The sequence below is a fragment of the Choloepus didactylus genome, chromosome 1 (assembly GCF_015220235.1).
Source record: "Choloepus didactylus isolate mChoDid1 chromosome 1, mChoDid1.pri, whole genome shotgun sequence".
In the NCBI taxonomy this organism is placed as follows: Eukaryota; Metazoa; Chordata; class Mammalia; order Pilosa; family Megalonychidae; genus Choloepus; species Choloepus didactylus.
The window spans coordinates 221,591,828-221,612,540 of record NC_051307.1 but is presented as its reverse complement, the minus strand read 5'-3'; the positions used below and the strand labels follow the sequence as shown (position 1 = coordinate 221,612,540).

Genomic DNA, 20,713 nt, shown 5'->3' with positions numbered 1-20,713 from the left:
GGCTTTGCAAATACATTTTTATTCTCTGCCCATTACTTTGGGATGTATCGGGGCTTCACACTAACCTGTACAAACCAACCAGATCTCACTCTGTATTTGAAGTTCCATGTAATTATGGTGTTTGAATAAACTGACCATACAAGTTAAACTATATAGTGTGCTATAGAAAATATAGATTTTGCACCAAATAAACATGTCTTCCCTTTGTCTCCCACAGAAGTTGAAGTTTTAAAATGTCGTCAGTATCATCATTTGTCCTAATCAGATCCACTTCATTTTTGTCTCTAATTGAAGTCTGAACTCTTTTTCAGCTTTTTTAACAGTTGCTGTTTGGGGAAATGCTGACATTCATAGCTGCTGAACCCTATCTCTGAGTCTCAGGTGTCACATACATACCCGAAGTTCTCTGTCACATGGGAAGGCACATGGCTGGCTCTGCTGATCCTCCTCTCCCAGGTTTAGCCTCTGGTTTCAGTTGTTTTCTCCAAAATGTTTCTCAGCTTCTGTCTTAGCTTCTCTGTGCTCTCCCCAAAATGTCTCTGCCTTTTTATCCTCTCATAATGGGGATTAAGCAAGGGGATTAAGACCACCTCGAATGGGTGGGGTCACATCTCCATGGAAACAACCTAATCAGCCCACCCTAGATCTTCCCTTTAAGGTTAGATTAAAGAACATGTCTTTTCTGGATTACATAACAGATTCAAACCAGCACATGGTCTGTCCTGGCAAATGATTCCATGTGCACTTGCAAAGAAATGTATACTCTGGTATCTGGGGTGCGTTGCTCTGTATATGTCTATTAGATCTAGTTCATTCATTAAAGTATTGAAGTTCTTTGTTTCCTTATTGATTCTCTTTCTAGATGTTCTATCTATTGAAAGTGGCATATTGAAATCTCCAAATATTACTGTAGATACATCCATTTCTCTCTTCAGTTTTGCTGGTGTTTGCCTCATGTATTTTGGGGCACCCTGGTTAGGTGCATATATATTTTTGATTGCTATTTCTTCTTGGTGGATTGCCCCTTTTATTACTATATAATGTCTTTCTGTGTCTCTTGTGATGGCCTTGCGTTTAAAGTCTATTTTGTCCAATATTAATATAGCTACCACAGCCCTTTTTTTTGAATATTGTTTGTGTGGAATATCTTTTTCCAGACTTTCACTCTCAACCTATGTATATCCTTGGGTCTAAGTTGAACCTCTTGTAGAGTGCAGGTAGATGGCTCAAATTGTTTTATCTAGTCTGCCAGTTTGTGTCTTTTGATTGGGGTGTTTAAAACATTTTCATTCAGTGTTATTACTGTGATGTCAGTACTAACTTTAACCATTTTATCCTTTGGCTTTTATAAAAATTTCCTATTTTTGTCTCTTTTATATCCTTTTATTTATGTTTACTGGTAGTCTTCATTTCTATACACTCCTCTATGCCTCTCTCTTCTGTGCTTTCTTTTCAGCCTGCAGGACTCCCTTTAGTATTTCTTGTAGGGCAGGTTAATGAACTCTCTCAGCTTCCACTTATCTTAAACTGTCCCTGATTTTGAAGGGCAATTTTGCCAGACTGAGAATTATTGGCTGGCAGTATTTCTTTTTCAGTATCTTGAATATATCACACCACTGCTTCCTTGTCTCCATGGTTTCTGATGAGAAATCAGCACTTAGTTTTATTGGCATCCCTTGTGTGTAATGAATCACTTTGGTCTTGCTGTTTTCAAAACTCTCTCTTTATCTTTGGTGTTTGATATTCTGATTAGTATATGTCTGGGAGGAGGTTTATTCAGATTTAGTTGCTTTGGAGTACTTTATTCTTCTTGGACATGTCAATGCCTTTCATAAGAGTTGGCCATTATTTCCTCAAATAGTTCTTCTTCCCTTTTTCCCTTCTCTTCTCCTTCTGGGACATCCATGTTACAAATGTTTCTGTGCTTAGGATTGACAGTCAGTTCTTTGAGACCCTGCTCAATTTTTCCTATTTTTTTTTTTCTCTCTGTGTTTGTCTGTTTGAATTCAGATACTGGGTCTTCTAGCTTTCTGATCCTTTCTTCTGCCTCTTCAAATCTGTTTTTGTGTTCCTCTATCATATTTTAAATTTCATCTTTTGTGCCTTTCATTGTCATAAAATGTGTTAGTTTTCTTTGTATGTTTTCAAATTCTTCTTTATGCTCATCTAGTATCTTCTTAATATCCTTTATATCTTTAGCGATCTCCTTGAATTGGTTTAGGAGTTTCATTTGAACATCTTTGGTTAGTTTTTCCAGATTTTCTATCTCCTCCAACTTTTTTATTTGCTCCTTTGACTGGGCCATATATTCCTGTTATATGGCTTGTTATTTTTTTTCTGATGTCTGTTGATTGGATCTTGGTGAGTTCACTCTGAAGTTTGGATTCTCTTTCTTGTTGATGCTTTTGTTGATTGGGTTTGAGTTAATGCTCTTCTTTGATACTTGGTTCATCAGTGTTGCCCAACCAGGACTGGGCCAGGGACCCACGAAGGTGGCACACAGCATTCCACAGGGTCTGTGGGAAAGGGTCAGGTAAAGACACCAAAAAGCCTTTAATTCTACTCCCCGAAGGTCCACTTTCCTAGCCTGCCCAGCATATGGCCCTCTTCACCCAAAAGACGTCTTCCCAGAGGGGCACTTTCCTTGCTTGCCAGCAGATGACGCTCTTCAGCAACCAATTCCCCTCAGCCCTCAGAAGGCAGGCTATTCTTGGCTGTCGACTGCAGACAGTGGTATAACCATACCAGGTTGGGCAGGTTTAAGCTGCTGGACCCCACAGTCCAAATTCACCCTCTAAAAGCTAGAACAGTGCTAGACCATGTCCTGCCCTGTTCTTGGGAGAGTGGACCTCCACTGTCCTTTCAATCTGCCATTGCCCTCCTACCAGGGATAGGAAAGCCTGAAACTTTCTACCCTTAGAACACCAGGAGCCAGGGTTGAGGGGGTTACTTACCGTCCCTCAACACACCTTCTCCGCCTCTTTGTCCCGCACTTTCTTGGGTGTTGCCCAACACTCCCCAATCTCCAGAGCTCCAGAACTGTTATTCCAGACAGTTTCCGCCTGTTCCCTAGTTTTTTTTTTCTGAGAAGTGTGTCCAGCCTCTCCCTAATCAGCTTCCTGGACCCTACCAAGACCTCTTTAAAAAAAAAAATTGTGAAATGAAACTATGACTTTATTTCCTGGAATAACTTGTGAAGTGATTCATTCACACCAGAAGTGAATACAAAGGTGATTTTTATGAACATGAATCTGATATGGGAACAAGCCACCTGGCAGAAACCCTGTAGACAGTTCATACTTCCCTCCTTCCATGAGCTCACCTGTCCTACAGAGATGTAGAATGCCAGTAAGGCTTGCTTGTTGAGGGAATGCTGTTGGCGATGTGTGTTGTAACTCCTTGGTTACTCAGGTGTAACACCGACTGTTTGCCCCATTGATCTCAGGTTCTTTCCACATGTCATTTTTAACCTTCTTATTAAAATTATTTTTTCCTAGCTTGTCCCCTTTTGCTTCATAGATGAAAAATTCCATCTTCATGGGATTAAATTTAATTATAAATTAATTACAGTAAATATATAACTTTTTATTTATAAAAATGGAGAATATTGAGAATAGTATCAAATCTGTGGGTCCAAGCTGAAGAAGTTTCAGATATTTCTAATTCTCCTATTTGCTCAGATCATTTTAAAATAAAACATATAAAGCATAATTGAAAGAGCTGAAGTCTCTTGCTACCCCACCCCAAACCCTTCCCCCTTTCTGACCTTTCAGTGCATTCACTGTCCTAAATTTGGCATCTCACCTTCCAAACTGTTTTCTTACATCAGCTTATATGTTTCCATAAAATTGTTTTAAATTATTATTTTTTTCATTTTTACGTGTGTTATTGTTTTCTGTGTTCCTTTTGTCCTGTTACCTGTTTTTCCTTCTGTTTTGCTTTGGAAATACATCCACATTGATACATTTCAATAGCTGGTTCATCCATTTGAATTTTTTTACAGTATTCCATTGGATAAGTCAAACCTTAATACTCCTTAATTTTTTATTTCTTCTTCTTCTTTTTTATTTTTTTTTAATTCCTGCGTGGTGTCTCTTTAATAAGGGAAGCCATGTGTTTTCTCCTTGAAGAAAAACTGTAGACGGGCCAGAGTCGCAGGATGGGGCTGCAGCAGGGTAGTTTTGCCCATTGCCTGCTGGGATTAATATTAAATAATGGAAGAAGATTATAAGATCAAAGATCTGGTAGCTCTGATGTGGTGGAATGATATACAGGAATCTAAATAATTAAGTTTAATGCAGAGACCAGTTGGGGCAAAAATCTAAGGTAAAAATTCTTTCTAAAGAATTTTTTTTTTTTTAAACACAGACCTTAAAAATTCACCACACTCGTGTACTAACACTGAACAGTGTGTGTTTGTGTGTGTGTGTGTATGTGTATGTGATCCTAGATTTCTCTGTGTTCCTTAAACACCAAATCTAATCAATCAGATTTGTTTTATCACCAGGCTATATCCAGAATCCCTTCACTTCTCTCCATCTCTATCTCCATCACTCTTCACTATTATCTAGTTGAGGGGGTCTGCTGGCCAATCCCATTTTTGTAAATATTATCTTAGCTGCTTTTGCTCTAGGAAGACATTTTAACTAGTTGCAACAGAGACTACTTGGCTCTAAGAGCGTAAAACATTTACTGTCTGGCCCTTTATAGAGAAATTTTGCTGACTCTCTGGTTTAGTGTATCTCTAACTGGCTTCCTGACTTCTGGTCTTGCTTTCTCTAATTCATTCTCTAAAAAGAAGAGAGATGTGAATTTTATGTTGTCATTTTCCTACTTAAAACTTTTTGGGTGAATAAAATCAAAACTCATGACTGAGGCTCACCTTTCTACCCTTATCCCTCCTAGTTCCTTCTCATACTAACCCTTTCCCTGCCTCGGAGCCTTTGCACATGCAGGTGTCTGTGCCTGGTATGCGTCTTACAGTTTCTTCATGCAGCTACCTCCTTTTTATTTTCAGGTGTCTGCACAGATATAATTTCTTCTAGGTGATCACTCAATCTGAAGTTGCCCTCCATAATTCATCATGTAATTTCCTTCATAGCTTTGTGTAATTACACTCTTCATTTATGCATTCACTTCTTTCTTCCCTACCTCCCCTCCTAGGACATAAGCTTTGTGATGGCAAAAAAACCTGATAGATCCCAAATGCCAAGTACTGTGGCACCCACATTATACCTGTATAGTGAAAAATTGCTAATGACTGAACACGGTACAGAACTTTCTTTGATAGGAGTTAAATGCAAGTATATGTTTCCACTACCTTAATTTGTTTTCTTTCTCCATATAAATAAATCTTGCCCAGTTCTGTTCACAGTGTAAAATTAAGGTGATTTTTCCCTGCAGCATAATCAAGCTGGCACACTCTCCGGTGGCAGGGGACAGGCAGGCATTTTGAAACGAAACTGTTCAGTAGTTTTAGAGGCTTTTATACATTTGTTTCTGTTGCTGTGCTTATATGCTAATGTTTATCAAGGTTGCATTTTTCCCCTTCCTTTCTTTCTGGCTGCTGGCAGAACAGCGGTGTGGAGTTACGGAATGAACTCTCCTTTGGGCATCTGTCCTTACTTAAAAGAGCTTTACATTTCTTTGCTCCTTAGAAAAAAATATGCTGCTTTTCTACCGAACCTAGGATAAAAAGGATGAGGCAGTATCTTTGAGAGTCTTAATTCTTTTGACTTAGTGAGATCCATCTAGCAGCCTTTCTCTCAATCAGAACTTCTCATTTTCTCCCTGAACCTTGTATTCAGTTTAGTTCTATACCTGCCTGCAGTGAAATCCATAAACCAGAGCCTCCTGCTTCTCCTCCTACCCCAGTTGATTTTACTGCTCTAGTCCTACTTTTGTGCATTAAGAGGTGATTTTCCACCACTGGCTTACTGGCTTATTGAACTGCACAAACACACCTGGATTTGAAGTAAGACTCTGCCTCTAACCAGCTCTGTCACCCTGAGCAGGTACTTAGCTTCTCTTAGCCTTAATGAGCTCATCTGTAAAGTGGGGTTCTGCCCGTTTCTTCCCTCATAGGATAACTGTGAGAATTAAATGAGATAATACTCACCAAGTGTATAACAGTTTCTGGAACTTCACAGCACTCATAAAATGTTAGCTAGTATTGCTTGGTTTAGTTTAAAAACACAAGACTTTGGCACTCCACTGGCTTTTGGGGAAAATGGCAGCTCTAGACATTTCCATTCTGATCATTGCTTCCTTTTAACTAACTTGTTTGGGCATGCTTTCCTTCTTCAGAGGACCCAATCTAAAACTTTTTGTAAGTTAAATAATGAGGCTTATTGTTATTTTCCAAGGCACCCCTAGAAAAATTAACTCTATAATGGGAACCTACTGCGCTTCACTTTCTGGGTCATTTGAAAGCTTGACTTGCAGTTCTTTTCTGGTAGGACAGATTAGTATCATTATCATTGTTTTAACAGATGCTGCCTGCCTTACTGTTGGGGTCCTTAGACAGAGGAAAGTGTGGTACCTTCAGAGATACACTTGAAAGTGGATCAAAAATGGCCTCGGGCTCTTTGTCTGATCTTGCTTTTCCGTAAACAAGAGCTCAATATAGTTTCTCTTGATCAGTAAACTTTAAAGAATTTTTCTACTGTGGCCATCTACTCTAATGAAATTTCACATCCCATCAACACTGTTTTTTTCAGATACCACATCATCATCATTGTTCCCAATTTGTTAGCTACTTTATTTTCCTGTCTTTTAAATGGAAAATAATATTTTTAAATAAAGAACGGCAGTATAGTTTTGTCAGTGATAGTTGCTGTTCTAGTTTGCTAACGCTGCCGAAATGCAAAACACAAGAAATGGATTGGCTTTTATAGAAGGGGGTTTTATTTGGTTACACAGTTGCAGTCTTAAGGCCATAAAGTGCCCAAGGTAATGCATCAACAATTGGGTACCTTCACTGGAGGATGGCCAATGGTGTCCAGAAAACCTCTGTTAGCTGGGAAGGCATGTGGCTGGTGTCTGCTCTGGAATTCTGGTTTCAAAATGGATTTCTCTCAAGTTGTTCCTTTCTAGGCTTCAGCTTCTCTCCAAAATGTCACTCTCAGTTGCTCTTGGGGCGTTTTCCTCTCTTATCTTCTCCAGAGCAAAAGTCTGCTTTCAGCGGCCATCTTCAAACTGTCTCTTATCTGCAGCTACTCTCTCAGCTTCTGTGCATTCTTCAAAGTGCCCCTCTTGGCTGTAGCTCCTCTTCAAAATGTCACTCTCAGTTGCTCTTCAAAATGTCATCACAGCTGCACTGAGTTCCTTCTGTTTGTCAGCTCATTTATGTGGCTCCAGTGATTTAATTTAGACCCACCCTGAGTGGGTGGGGTAACACCTCCATGGAAATTATCCAATCAGAGTCATCACCCACAGTTGGGTGGGGCACATCTCCATGGAAACGCTCAAAGAATTACAATCCAATCAACACTGATAGTCTGCCCACACAAGATTACATCAAAGATAATGGCATTTTGGGGGACATAATACATTCAAACTGGCACAGTTGCAATCTTTCTTTTTATTGACAAAAGTGTCATACATAGACTGACAAAAAAATGAGAGTTGTAACAATAGAAAGCTAGTGGGTTTTTTTAGGCAGGTGGACTTGTATTCCAATCATGGGCTGTCTCTTTGTAGCCTTTGTGGCCTTTACCTCTGGCACCTTCAAACCTCCTTATCTGTGAGATGGGGATAGCCTAGCTCAGTTGAGATGGAAAGTAAATTTACTTCTCTTAGCACAAACGGCACTCTTTAAGATGCTTACCAAATGGGAGATTGTTTGATCCTTCCTCTTGCAGATTACTTTTTTTTTTTCTGTGATTGTTGAGTGATTCACATATAAGAGATTCCACGCTTAGAGTTTAAAAATATGTCCCCAGATGCATTTAAAATGAACAGTAGGACACCCATGGGCACTTTTTTTTTAAAGCGTGATCACCTACTATTTTTATTCTAGTTATTGCTAAGTATCTCCTTGTTTCACTGTTCCCTTCTACCCTTTTATATTTCATTAGATAATAATGATTAATATCCTTTTTGGGTACTCATGATGTGCTGCTGGGCACCATACCAATTGATCTGCACTTGTTAGCTCATTTAATCCTCACAACCACCTCTGTGTTTCTGTCAGGATGCTCTGTTTTATAAATGAGGAAACTCAGCTGCCCTTTCTCTCATCCACAGTGTAAGGAAGGGTCTCTAGCAGTCCTACTAGAGTTTGAAAACTCAGCCCCAAGGGAATCATTAATTGGTTAATTAATTTCCTTACAGTGTGCAAAGTGGAAATCACCTAAGTGGAGAGTCCTCAGGAACATTCCAGTTCTAGACAAAGAGATGTTATATTTCCAAAGGCGATTCCAAAAGAAGACCATGTACTTCTGCCCGAACACAGAGGAAAATAAAACAGCATGTAGATTCCCACATTCCTGCTCTTTCTTCTACAACTGCTGTTATTACTTTTTCCTTTCCATAGACTTGGGCTTCTAATCATGCTGGTTGCTTTTCTTTACCTGTTTCTTCAGTGTGTTTTCATTCTGAGGGAAGAGTTGGCATGCCTGCATTTCGTATTCAGGCCTAAACAGAGTAGTATTATTATTAGTATCATCATTATTATGCCTTTTACAGACAGAATTCCACTTAGTCTCTTTTACAGGACAGCATGGTTAAAATGGCTTCCTCAGCAGAGCCTGTTTTAAGCAAGTGGGCCTTTTATGATTCTCATGTTGAGACACATTTTGAGTTATATTCGTCTTTTCATTTGCACCAACGTGTTTATTTGAAGCCTGGTATTTCCTAGGTAACATGGCTAAGGTAGATCTATGGGTGCTTATTTGCATACAGGATAACATTGGCAAAAACTAAAATATAACAACCACATACCAACTTTTGGCCTGCTGCAGCCCACTGAGCATCTGCCTCTGTTGCCATGCCTGTAATGAGAATGAAATATATTTTCCTCTGCATTTACAGCTAAATTCCTTGTTTGTATTCTACTGTCATCGTCACTGTTGAGAGCTCAAAATGAGGTTTAAGAGCCCCTTCATATCTAACAGCAGGAGTATATATTAGAGATTGTAAGTTCTGTGTAATAGAGAATGCAAGCTCTAGCTCCCCCACCTGGATTTTCACACTGCATTTGTAGAACACTGCTGCATTAAAGTAAGGGAGTAAGCCCTTCATTTTCTAGACAAGTTAGTAGAGACCCCAGGCCCCACAGTTGAGTTAAAGCCTAGGTTTTTGATGACTTCCTCTGGATGCTATTTTTAAGCACATTGATTTTCATTACACAAATAATAAATGAATTCATTGTTTAAAAATTTTTAAATATTATAGGTTAGATTTAAGATCCCTTTGACCACTACCTCCCTGATCTGTTCTCCACAAATTTACCCGTGTCAAGTAAACTCTCAGGTTTTTTGGTATACATTTACCTATAGATGTATTTTATCCTTAGAAGATGTAGAATATTGCTTTGTGAGTGGACACGTGTATCTAAAATATAAATGTTATTCCACTGTATATATTTTTCTGCAATTTACTGTTTTCTTTCCATAATGTGTCTTAGGGAACACTCAGTGATAGTTTATGCAGACGTGTATTAGGCTAGACTTGTCGGTGCTGCCACATCAAGTTATTCCCACGATCTCAATGATTAACAATCAAGGGTTTATTTCTCATTTGTGCACATGTGGGTCAGGTCAGAGCAGCTGCCATCCATGTAGTAACTCAATAATCCGGGCTACTCCAACCCTGTGGCTCCACCATCTCAACTTGTGGCTTCCAGGTCATTGCAGCCAAGGAAGAGGGAACTGGAGAGTTGTTCATGGTTGCTTAAATGTTTTGGCACACAGCCAGAGCTAGCAACAAGAGAATTGAGAAATGTAGGGGTTGAGAAATGCAGGAAGCTCGTGGATATTGGGTGACACTGTGTTGCCACAGATAAGAGCATCTACTTTCTTTTAAATGCCTCATATACTTCTATAGTTCGAATATATTCTAGTTTATTTAGCCATAATTCTATTTGATGGGCGTTTAGAGTGTTTCCAACTTTTTTCTTCATTATGTAGAATACTATACAAAGATCCATGTATGTATTTCCAGTATATGTGTGAGTGTTTTGCTTGGATAGATAACCAACAAGTGGAATTTCCAGATCATAGGATGTGAGTGTTTTTAGTTTTTATATGTGCTGCCAAGTTAACTTTGAAGGTGGTTGCACCCATGTTTTATTTGCATGGGTAATGTGTGTGAAAGCCCATTCTGCCATGCCTTCACCAATTATATTATCAAATCTTGATTTTTTTTTTTCCAGTTCAATTGTATCCTTGTTCCTTTTGGCCAAATGGCTTCTCATTTTTGTGCCAATTTGTATTTTCCCGACTGCTAGAGAGTCTTCTGCTCTTCCTGGTGAAGCAGCACTACTGTGGAAATGCAGGCTGAAGAAAGCAAGGGAGAAAGTGCCAAGAGCCAGTGGGCAAATGTGGCTCATACATTTTCCCCTTGGGGGACACCCTGTTCGGTGACACTTCTTTCTGTACTCCCTTTATTGATTTCTTTTCCTGCAGTGCTATTTCAGTAGTCTCTACACCTCTAATTTTAAAACTATGGGGTGAAGGATGATTTCTCAGTCGTGTCGTTTTTTTTTCTGTGTAGCTGTCTAATTTTGTGCTTTGAGTTTTCTTGTGAAGTTTTACCCTCTTAGTCAGTGTTTTTTAAATCTCTTGGTTCTCTTTGTCCTTTCCCTCATTCATTCTTTCTCTTCTACCTCTGCTTCCTTGTTCCCATAGGCTCTTAAATCTTTATGTGCTGTTTTCTTTTAAGTTGTATTTTTCCCTTCTCTAAGCTTAGAAATATGTTCTTGGTCAAAGAAACATGGAATGGAAAGGAGCAATGGAAAGGTCAATGTCCAAGTCCCAGAGGAACTATATCTGTGTGACTACCTACCTCAGGTGGTTTCAGAACATGATGCCGTTCCTAAGACAGACACTTTCCCACAGTCCTCATCAGTCCTCATGAAAGAGGGGGAAAAATAGGAATTAGACCAGTTCTTATCCTGCCTCTGGCTCACCTTCCCTCCTTGGGCCCCAAGGGAGCTGATTGTAAAATGAGGAAGTTGGAACTCCCTGGTCCTTTTATACCTTGGAACACGAAACTGAGTGGAAAACTGCTTCAGAGTGGAGCCCTGGTGTCCCCTTTATCAGTGGGCTGCCACTCCCCTGCCTGAAGGGGTGCGCTCCTTTGGGCTTTGTGGAGCGTTAAGTCAATCAGGGTCCAATCAGGAGAATGGGAGATCACACCAGGTTGTTTAATAGAATTTAACAATAGGCAGAAAATTAGTACAAAGATATTAGAACAACAGGAAGGCAAATGGGCTGGGGAGGCAACTTAGAGATAGACAACAGCAGGAATTTTCTACAGTGTTACAGATGGAAGGAGTTGGTGATATCATAGCCCAGGTCCAGCTGATGGGATATAGTGGGAGCTGGAATTATGGAAGGAAGGGCTGGCTGGAGGGATGTGGAGCTTCAGAGGAGATGCAAGCTTGCTGGAGAGGCTTCTTGACTCAGAAAAGGGAAAGCAAAGCCTGGTGTCTTCCTTCCAGCCATTGTTCAGTCTGTGAACAGAGTCTCAAATTTAGGCAGCAGCCAGTTGTCAAAGGAGCATGGGAAATGTGAAACAGATCCTAGCAGGAGAAGGGCGGGGAATGGATCTTAGGGCAAGCAGGCAAATAATTGTCAGAAACAATTCGAAAGCCACTGAGTGAGATGATTTTTAAACTCCCTGCCATTATTCACATTCTAGAATTTATGGAGGATTCCTTGGGAGATTCCAGACTTCTGATGCAGAGAAGGTATTATTCTAGGATCTTACAACATAGCATGTTCTAGAAGTTGAAATAAAGTTCTTTTATCGTTCAAGTGTCCTAGGGCAACACTTACTTCTCCTCTTCTCTTCTTCCCAAAGATTGGAGTACTTGCATTCTTTCTCATGTGTGGCTATGCCAACATTTCATGAGGGTCCTATTCCTGGTGGGCTTTGGCCTTTTGAAGATGGGGGTGTAGATGTACTTTTTCATCTTGGTTTTAGTCTTTATTACCAAGGGTTCCCTGGGAATGTGGGGCCATAGTAAAAACACAGTGTTACACTGTTGATCTGAGAAGTTTAATTTTACAGCAGCCTGTATGTCATCTTGGGCAAGTGACTTAACCTTCAGCCTTAGTTTTCTAATTGGGTAAGATGGTTTGAGTCAAGATAGGCTAGGTTCTGTAGCTATAACAAATATTCCCCAGAATCTCAGTGGCTAATAAAGCACAAACTTTCATTTTTCACCCTCATTATATGTGCATACCGAGTCACCTGGGGATGTGGCCTTTTCACTCTGGCCCCAGGCTAATACATCAGCTGCCACCTTGAATATTGCTATTCCCCATGGCAAGAAGAAAAGAGAGCTTGGTTGGGCTAGGAGGGATGGCAGTTAAATGTTGGCCCAGATGTGTCACACATCATATGTACTCACAACTTACTAGCCAGAAGCAGTTACATGGCCTTGCCTAACTTCATCTAGGGCAAAGAAGTGCCTGGAAGGAGGAAGGCTGGCAGTAGTTGTTGATTGGTACTGATGACAACCACAAAGGGAGATAAGAATACTTAACTTTTCTGGATTGTTTTGACCATTAGATAGCACAAATTCCTAATATAATACACAGCATGTGGCAAATGCTCAGTTAATAGTAGGTGAAGCGATTATTGTTATGATGATGCAGTTTATTCCATTTCCAGCATTCTTTACACTGTCTGTTTACTGATCAAGTTTTACTTCTCCTTTTTTCCCCCGAAAATACAAAATAAACTTAAGTTGTTCCTCTCTAGACTTATCACAAATTCTTAATAAGTAAAGCTGACTTAATGAAGCTTTAGACTTACTCTTCCAAGTTGTGGATTAACAAAAATAGGTGATTATCCTTTGTGGAGTAATAGCTCCTGTTGTTAGCATTGACTTTGGAACTATTTTCGCTGTCTTGGGTTTCAATTTAAGAGCAACCTCTTTTAAGCAGGCTTTGGTTTTAGTCAGTGTAGAAACAGTCAATATGTATTATATGTCTATGATGCTGCTCTGTGGATCAATTGCAATTAGTTTGCAGCAGATTGCATTAACAGGTCCAGAATAAATACGGCAAGTATTCTGATGAAAAGGAATTGACCACAATCACACTGTGGCTGTATTTAGTCCCTCTCAATTGTGCTTTTCAAACTGTATTTTTTTCTGCCTCAGTTAATGGCTTTAAATTGGTATGTCAACATAGACTTAATCTATTGATCTTTCTCATTTTCCTTATAAAAGTGGTTCCAGAAAATGGCATAATCTAATGTGCACTCTTTTCTTTCATTAGGAGGCCCTTACTAAATGCCTTAAACTTGTATTTTTCTTGGTATGTTATATGGCATTCTATTAAAAGTTTTAAGACTACAAGTATGTTCATTTATGAAGTTTTGTATTTTTCATATTGCCAATATTTTATCAAGACTTTAAAAAGTCAGAAATAAGGAAGATCTACAAGTTAACAAAGAATATAAAAATGATGTGAACATTGTTTGTCTGATAATTTATTTTTAGCTCAGTATTGAATTATTTTTAGCTCAGATGAAGTACTGCCAACTTTTAACAACATCCTTAAAATATTAAAAACCTCATTACCAATATTTATAAAGGACAGAACAGATGTCTCTAGCTAGATCATGTTGAAATTTGGATTTTTTTTTTACAAGTGTGTATCAAGTATGTTTTATTTATTTCAGATCTTAAGGACTAACTTTTACTTTTCTGTTTTTAGAGGTCAGTTTCTGGAAATGAAAAATTATATTGGGGGATAAAAGGCAGGGTTTATTCCTTTGACCATTTAACTGGTAGTTTTTTATGCCAAACTCAAAGAGTCTTCCTAAAGTTACAAAGTAGTTTAAGACACACTCTCTGCCCTTTACTATAGAACCCAGTTTAGTTGTAAGGTTCTAGGTCCTCTTTGGAATCTGCATTTTGTCAGAAATGCTCCATGAGTACAGCGTCTTCCAGGAGAAAATGACATTTTAAGGACACATTAGAGATCCCACAAGCTAATGTCACATGTGTAAAGCTCTGTAGATGCATTTGACATTCACTGAGGCCATTTGCCAGAGCCTGCCAGGGACTGTAGCAAATGATTATCCAGTTGTGATCCAGTTGTGTGGTTGATTTTTTGGTTGGTTTGTGTATTAATGGTATCCTCATCTTACCTCTTTTGAGTTGTGGTTCCTTTGCATCATGACTCACGGATGGAAACAAGTTGAAACTAAATGTATTGATTTTTTCCTGGTTTTATTTTGTTTTTACAAATGGGAAATGCTGTTTGATAGGAAATGCTGATGATATTGGATAAAATGAAGAAAAAAAATATTTGTTCATGTCATTCTGCCCTTTGACAATTTCCTTTCAACACAGATAAAAACTAATTGATAGCGCATTTTGGAAAACCACTTCTGCTTGATACTTAAGCAATGTTACTTTAATACATAAGTTGCAATTTAGGAACAAGTTTAATTAATGGTGAATCTTTGAGATTCCTGCACTCAGCTTTGGCGTGAGAGAGGTAATCTCATAAATGCATGGTGACTGTACCTGGACTCCATTAAAAGCTAGGGTAAAGAAACAGATTAGTTTGTGGCCCAGTGACCGTAACAATTTAAAACAGTTCCCCTGAGATACTTTATAATGATTAATGATGCACATCTGGTTATTAAAATAATGCTATGAGCTTTATTTGGGAGAGCAAAAGGCAGGCCCACACTGTATAATAGAGTTCTTAACATTTTTCTGTAACTTTTTATTTTCAAATATTTATAGACTCACACATTGCAAAAATATTGCAGAGTCCCATGTATCCTTCACACATCTTTTCCCCAGTGGTGACATCTTATCTTGATGAGGTGCAATATCAAAACCAGGAAATTGACAGTTACATTGCTGTCAACTACACTACAAGCCCCATTCAGTTTTCACCATTTTTTTAAACCATGCATGCATGCGTGTGTATGTGTAGTTGTCCTTAACATTTTTAAATGGCATTAACATTAAAAAATAATTAAGCATGAAGAATTGATAGTTTTTGGGGGTTGGTTGGTTGGTTGGTTTTTGTCTTTTTTCCTCTCTAACGTCTGTGTAACTGATTGCCAGTTGAGGGTACCTGAAAAGACTGGCCATCTGGGACTATTATTTTTTTCTGTTATTAATAAGCATCATTCTCCTCTCTCCCAATTTCTATAGGCAGTTCAGTTCACCTCTAGAAGATGGTTGAACCTGCAGGAATACCAGAGCAAGAAACTGATGTTCGACCATGGAGTGAAAGTTCAAAGGTTCTTTGTGGCAGACTCTGCGAATGAGGCGCTGGAGGCTGCTAAGAGACTAAGTAAGCTAATTAATAACAGGTGAAATACACAGTCACAAAGTAGTGAATTCACTTGTAGTGGTTTCCCCGCTACTCAAATGCCTTCTTTGTGGGTTCTACTAACACTAACAAGATACCGTAGAGAACTTTGAATGAAAAAAAACAAAAACAGCCCAGCTAGGACAGCTTTATTCTTTTAGTCATGATACCAGCATGTGGGATGTCACTCCATGGTAATTTTTCTGAGCTTGTTTAGTCACCAGTTAACACAGTTTTCTCTATGGTTCACTGGCTGGGAGAAGTAGGGCTGAGAGGGGTTGAGTGTCAGAGAGAAGCCCATGGAAGGGTGATTCAGGCGAGGGACTTGGCATTCTTCTCTAAGCCTCTTAGATCATGGGGAGAGTTCCTGCTGAGAAACTGGAGGATAATGAAAAGAAGAGCTTGCATTTCGAGGACAGTCTGATTTTGGTTCAGTGTTTTGCCCTCCCTTTTACCAGCTTTGTGACTTTGCATAAGAGCCTTCTCCTTTCTGCCCCTCAGTTTCCTTCTCTATAGATCAGGACTAATAGTGTTGAGTTCACAGTGCTGCTGTGATTCCTTAAGGGAGATTGTACGTGTCAACATCCTGTTACATGGTAGAAAATCTAAGCAATTTCCCTAGGTGTAGAATGTGAAATTAGGAATCGGGTTCCACAGTCTGTTTTTCTCTGAATATTGTACAGACTGTTGTTGTCAGTCTGGATCAGTGCTGTTCAGTAGAAAAATAATGTGAGCCACAGATGTATTTTTAAATTTTCCGATAGTGACATTAAGAAAAGCAAAAAGACAAGGTGAAATTAACTTTAGTAATATTTTATTTATCCCATTATATCCAAAATATTATCATTTCCATATGTAACTAATATTTAAAAATTATCAATGGGCTTTTTTTACATTCCTTTTTTGGTCCTAAGTCTTTGCAAATCCAGTATATATTTTACACCTTGTGCACATCTTGATTCAGATGACCCACATTCCAGGTGCTCAGTAGCCACTTGTGACTGGTGGCTGTCATATTGGACAGAGCAGATCTGGACACTGGAACAAGAATACACTGCGTGTGTATCTTCATCTGCAACATTGGAAGCAGTTGTTTACCACCAAAGATAAAGAATAGAGCATCTGTTAGCCTTCTTCACCAAAGCAACAGGAGCAAAGTTTAGAGTGCAGTATAGATGCTGGCAATTTTTTATTTTCTTTTAAGAGTACTTACTTAGGTATTTCAGCCATCAAGTTGTTTTTTTTATCTCCTTTTCAGAGTTTTTCCAGATGCTAATACACCAGATCCTTTCTATGTTCTGTTAGTTGAAATGTGTATTTATTCTTTCTTCAACATACATTTATTGAGTGTTGATCCATGTATTAAGCACCATGTGGATATAACTGTAGAAGACAGATACGCCCTTTTACTTCTTTGAATTTACATTGTAGAAGGAAATTAATTTGTAATTACTTTTCAGGTGCTAAATGTAGACATTGGAAGACACTTACATTTTTAGAAATGACAATCTATCAAAATTAGTTTTTATGGTAAAACAGTAAATTAGACCTAAACCTGGATGAAAGCTCCTTGGTAAACTGATAATAGACTAAGACAAAGTTAATATTCCAACCTTTTAACAAGAAGTGATCATTTTTGTTTTATATTTCTGTGGCTTGGGGATTGGGAAAATAAGAGCAAAGAAATGACAGTTCAAATTACTTTGATTTTCATTTTCTCCATTATTTTCCTAAATGCTGTGAAGCACCAGTATCCCAGGTGTAAGAGTCCTTTTGAGGGAATTCTGGATGCAGCTGATTTCCACCCTTAGGCATAGCACAGCTGAGAGGACTTATCTTTCAGATTTCCATGAAGATTTGGACTTACTGACTTAATTGTATTCTTAGTCATGTGTTTGTTTTATAAATATTTATTTAGCCATCCCTTTATAGTGGGGGGTGTACACAATACCTGTAAGACAGATTTTTGCTCTGGAGGAATTAGCAAAGTGGAACTTGCATGCTTGTGTCTGGGTGGGGGAAGGGAAGAGTCAGAAAATAAAAAAAGTACAAATAAAATAAAATTAAAAGAAAATGAAAAAATGCAATTTTGATTGTGGGGGAGTGGTTCCAAGAAAATTAAACTGGATTAAGGTATTAAAATGCTGTGGCAGTGCTGCAATTGCTGTACCAGTAATGCTCCTTTAGATGGTATGGCCAATGGAGCTGCTCTTGAACCTGCTTAGTGCTAAAAGGGATTTTAGAGAATTAATCTGACCATCTCATTTGGTAAATAAATGAGTAGCCCTTCTCTTACTCAGTGAGTCATTTTTGTAGAAGGCAGATCTCCTGTGGTTTCCTTTGTTGAATAACAGTTTTGATCTTAGGGGAAATTTATAGCATTGGAAGAGTGTATCATACCAATCCCATTAAGTTAAAAATGAACTGAGTTGATCGTAAATATAGAAGGAAGTATACATGTTACTGAGATTGCCTGAAGCGAACGAAACAAGATGAATCGGGCAAAACTTCAGTGTTTACATTCTTGTTGCTAAAAGATTGACAGGAGCCAAAAGCACAACTGGAGTTTTACCAGATGCATTTGGGGTTAAGGTTAAAGCTAAATTACACATGCATCTTCCTGACTGTCCTTAAAATGGAACCTCCACCTTAACTGTGATGTTGTAATTTACAAAAAAATTCACAGCAGGATAATGTGCCTGACATGCAGTAAGTGCTATGTAAGATTTTATTGCTATCATCATCATCATCACCATCAGTGGCTTGTAATTCCAGGTGGTTCATTGCCATCAAGATTCAGATTCACAGACAGATCAGAGACAAATGACAATCAGTATCCTGTCAATCATATATTAGGAGTTCGTATTTTAATTTGAAGAGTTTATAAACGATTGAGATGTATTTGCTTACCTTTCTACTTTATTCATATTTGGATGTGTTTTGAAATAAAATGACATTTTATCAAATATTTTGAAAACAAATTTGAAAATAAATGTTGGTATTAGCTGTGCCTATGATTTCCAGTATAATCTCTGTTGATTAACTCACAAATATGCTTCTTTGTGTCTGAACCCTCATTCTTGGTTGTTTATTGGCCATCTGTTCATGGGTGTCCCAGGCTCTCCTTGCTCAGTTGGAACTTGTCATCTCTTGTTTGCTCTAAATCTACTTTTCTTCTTATCTCTCCCTACTCATTCAGCTAAGAGACCTCTAGATCGTCTTTAATGCCTCGTGGGTCTATTATATTTAGTCAGTTGCCAGATCATGGCATTTTTTGCATGGCATTGTCATTTTATAAGCAGGGAAACAGGCACAAGGAGGTTAAAAAACTTGCCAAGTTGTACAGCTAATGAATGACAAAGATGGGATTTGAACTCAGCTAGATTAGATTTAACTCCTCCCCAAGCTTTTTTCCTATTTACTAACTTGATGATGATATTCTAGAGAGAATTTTATGTGTGGGTCAGCATTTTTAAGATGGAAAATGAATATTATTAAAATTAGAAGATTGAATTAAAACTAGATGTCTCAGGTTCTAAGGCACAATTATAGAAACTGTAGTCTGCAGATATTTTCTTAATGATTCATTTTGTTGTTATCTCTTAGGGCAATAGAATGTTTTGCTGTATAGTCATGGAAACCTTGTAATTTGAACATTTTTTAAAATGGATAATGCAAACCTTTTGTTTCTGAAACACAATTCATAATAATATAAGGTATTGAGTGAATTCCTCATTTTTTTTTTTTGCACAGAAAAGGGGCTTATGTCTGATTAAGAGACTAATTTGGTCTGGTGAATTAAGTTTTTAATATATGGATAATATATTTCTGTAGCAGTTGCACAAACTACCTTATGTATTCAAGCTTTTAGGAAGGAATTGTTGTCTCCCTTGCCTACAGTTGTCTCCGGAAGCTTATTAATTGTATTCTTCTTTTTGTCTTATGGATTTAAATTAAGATATAAAATCAGTTAATTATGGAATACCTACTCTGTGCATATATAATCTTTATGTTGCCTTTTCAGTTCTCTTTAAAGATTAATGAAAGAATGTGCCTCTCACATGACTAAACAGCCTGGTCCTGGACGAGTGTTTGCATATGAACATAGGTGAGACTTAGCCAAGACCGACCACTACCTTTTAGTTTTGGGAACCTTCACAATTTGTTAATTATTCCATTCATATTGACATGAAAATTGCAACATTTTATTAAGCAAGAAGATTGTATTACACTTTTATTTTTTGCCAGGAAAGAAAATTGAAATATGAATGGATGAATTAATCTTCTCTGAGCTAATGACATTTATCCTAAAATGGAAATAAGGAGCTTTTATTGAATTTGACTAGCTTCAGATAGCTTTCAGCTACAACATGTTTCCTTCCGTCAATATGATAACTTACTCTTTTTGTTATATATAATCACATCCTAAAGCCTGGTGAATTACTTACACCATTAAAGAATTGTATTTTATGTAAGAAGGGAATTGCTGCTCATTGACTACTGAGTGCCATGTGCTATTAATCCTATGAGCAATTAAATACATGGTAAGCATCCTTGATTGTTGTGGCTTTGTCCTATCACATCACGTGTTTAGGGTCTAGGGACTTAGATCCTTTGTGTTGAGGTGATGGTCATCATTGTCTAATAATGACAGTTAATGATAACATTGACTTTTGTGTAGTAAATCTTCAGCTTACCAGCATATCAGCTGCCCATTATTTTGAATCTGGAATCAGAGGTGGAAGCAGTGCTTTCTAGAACTAACAGTGGTGTCCTCAGCTGATGAATGGTTCTTGTGGTATGATTTGACCCCTTCCCATTTTCTGAGTCTGATTCTGAAGCATTCTTGGTGTTTATGTGAGCCATCGGCATCTTTTCTGTAATTTACTTTATGCTTCTTTCTGCTAAAGTTAATTTCTGTTGCTTGCAGCTAACAACCATGACACAGCCAGATAGAAAGTGCTTAGACACCGTAAGTGCTCAATAAATATTATTCCAGAAAAATTTCACTTGCTGATGTTCACTTGCTGACATTACTTAGAGGAGCACCAAAACTGAAGTTAATGCTGTTCCCTAATATACTCATAAAAAGGATCCCATTCAACAAATTGTAGCCTTTGCCTATATTTTTTGCATGGCGATCTCCACACCCTTACCCTTTTATAAAATGTTCTTTTCTTTTCTTCCTGAGTCTG

At 38.1% G+C, this 20,713-nt stretch overlaps 1 protein-coding gene across 3 annotated transcripts in view; it reads left to right on the top strand.

The window, feature by feature from the left end:
- Window positions 1-20,713, top strand: part of SUCLG2 (succinate-CoA ligase GDP-forming subunit beta) — a 302,213-nt gene that overhangs the window by 59,053 nt on the left and 222,447 nt on the right. For all 3 annotated transcript variants that reach the window (XM_037800053.1, XM_037800047.1, XM_037800036.1), the window contains exon 2: window positions 15,359-15,500. In XM_037800053.1, coding sequence (XP_037655981.1) covers window positions 15,419-15,500 — 82 coding nt within the window. In that variant the 5' untranslated portion in view covers window positions 15,359-15,418. The remainder of the gene's footprint in view (window positions 1-15,358; window positions 15,501-20,713) is intronic.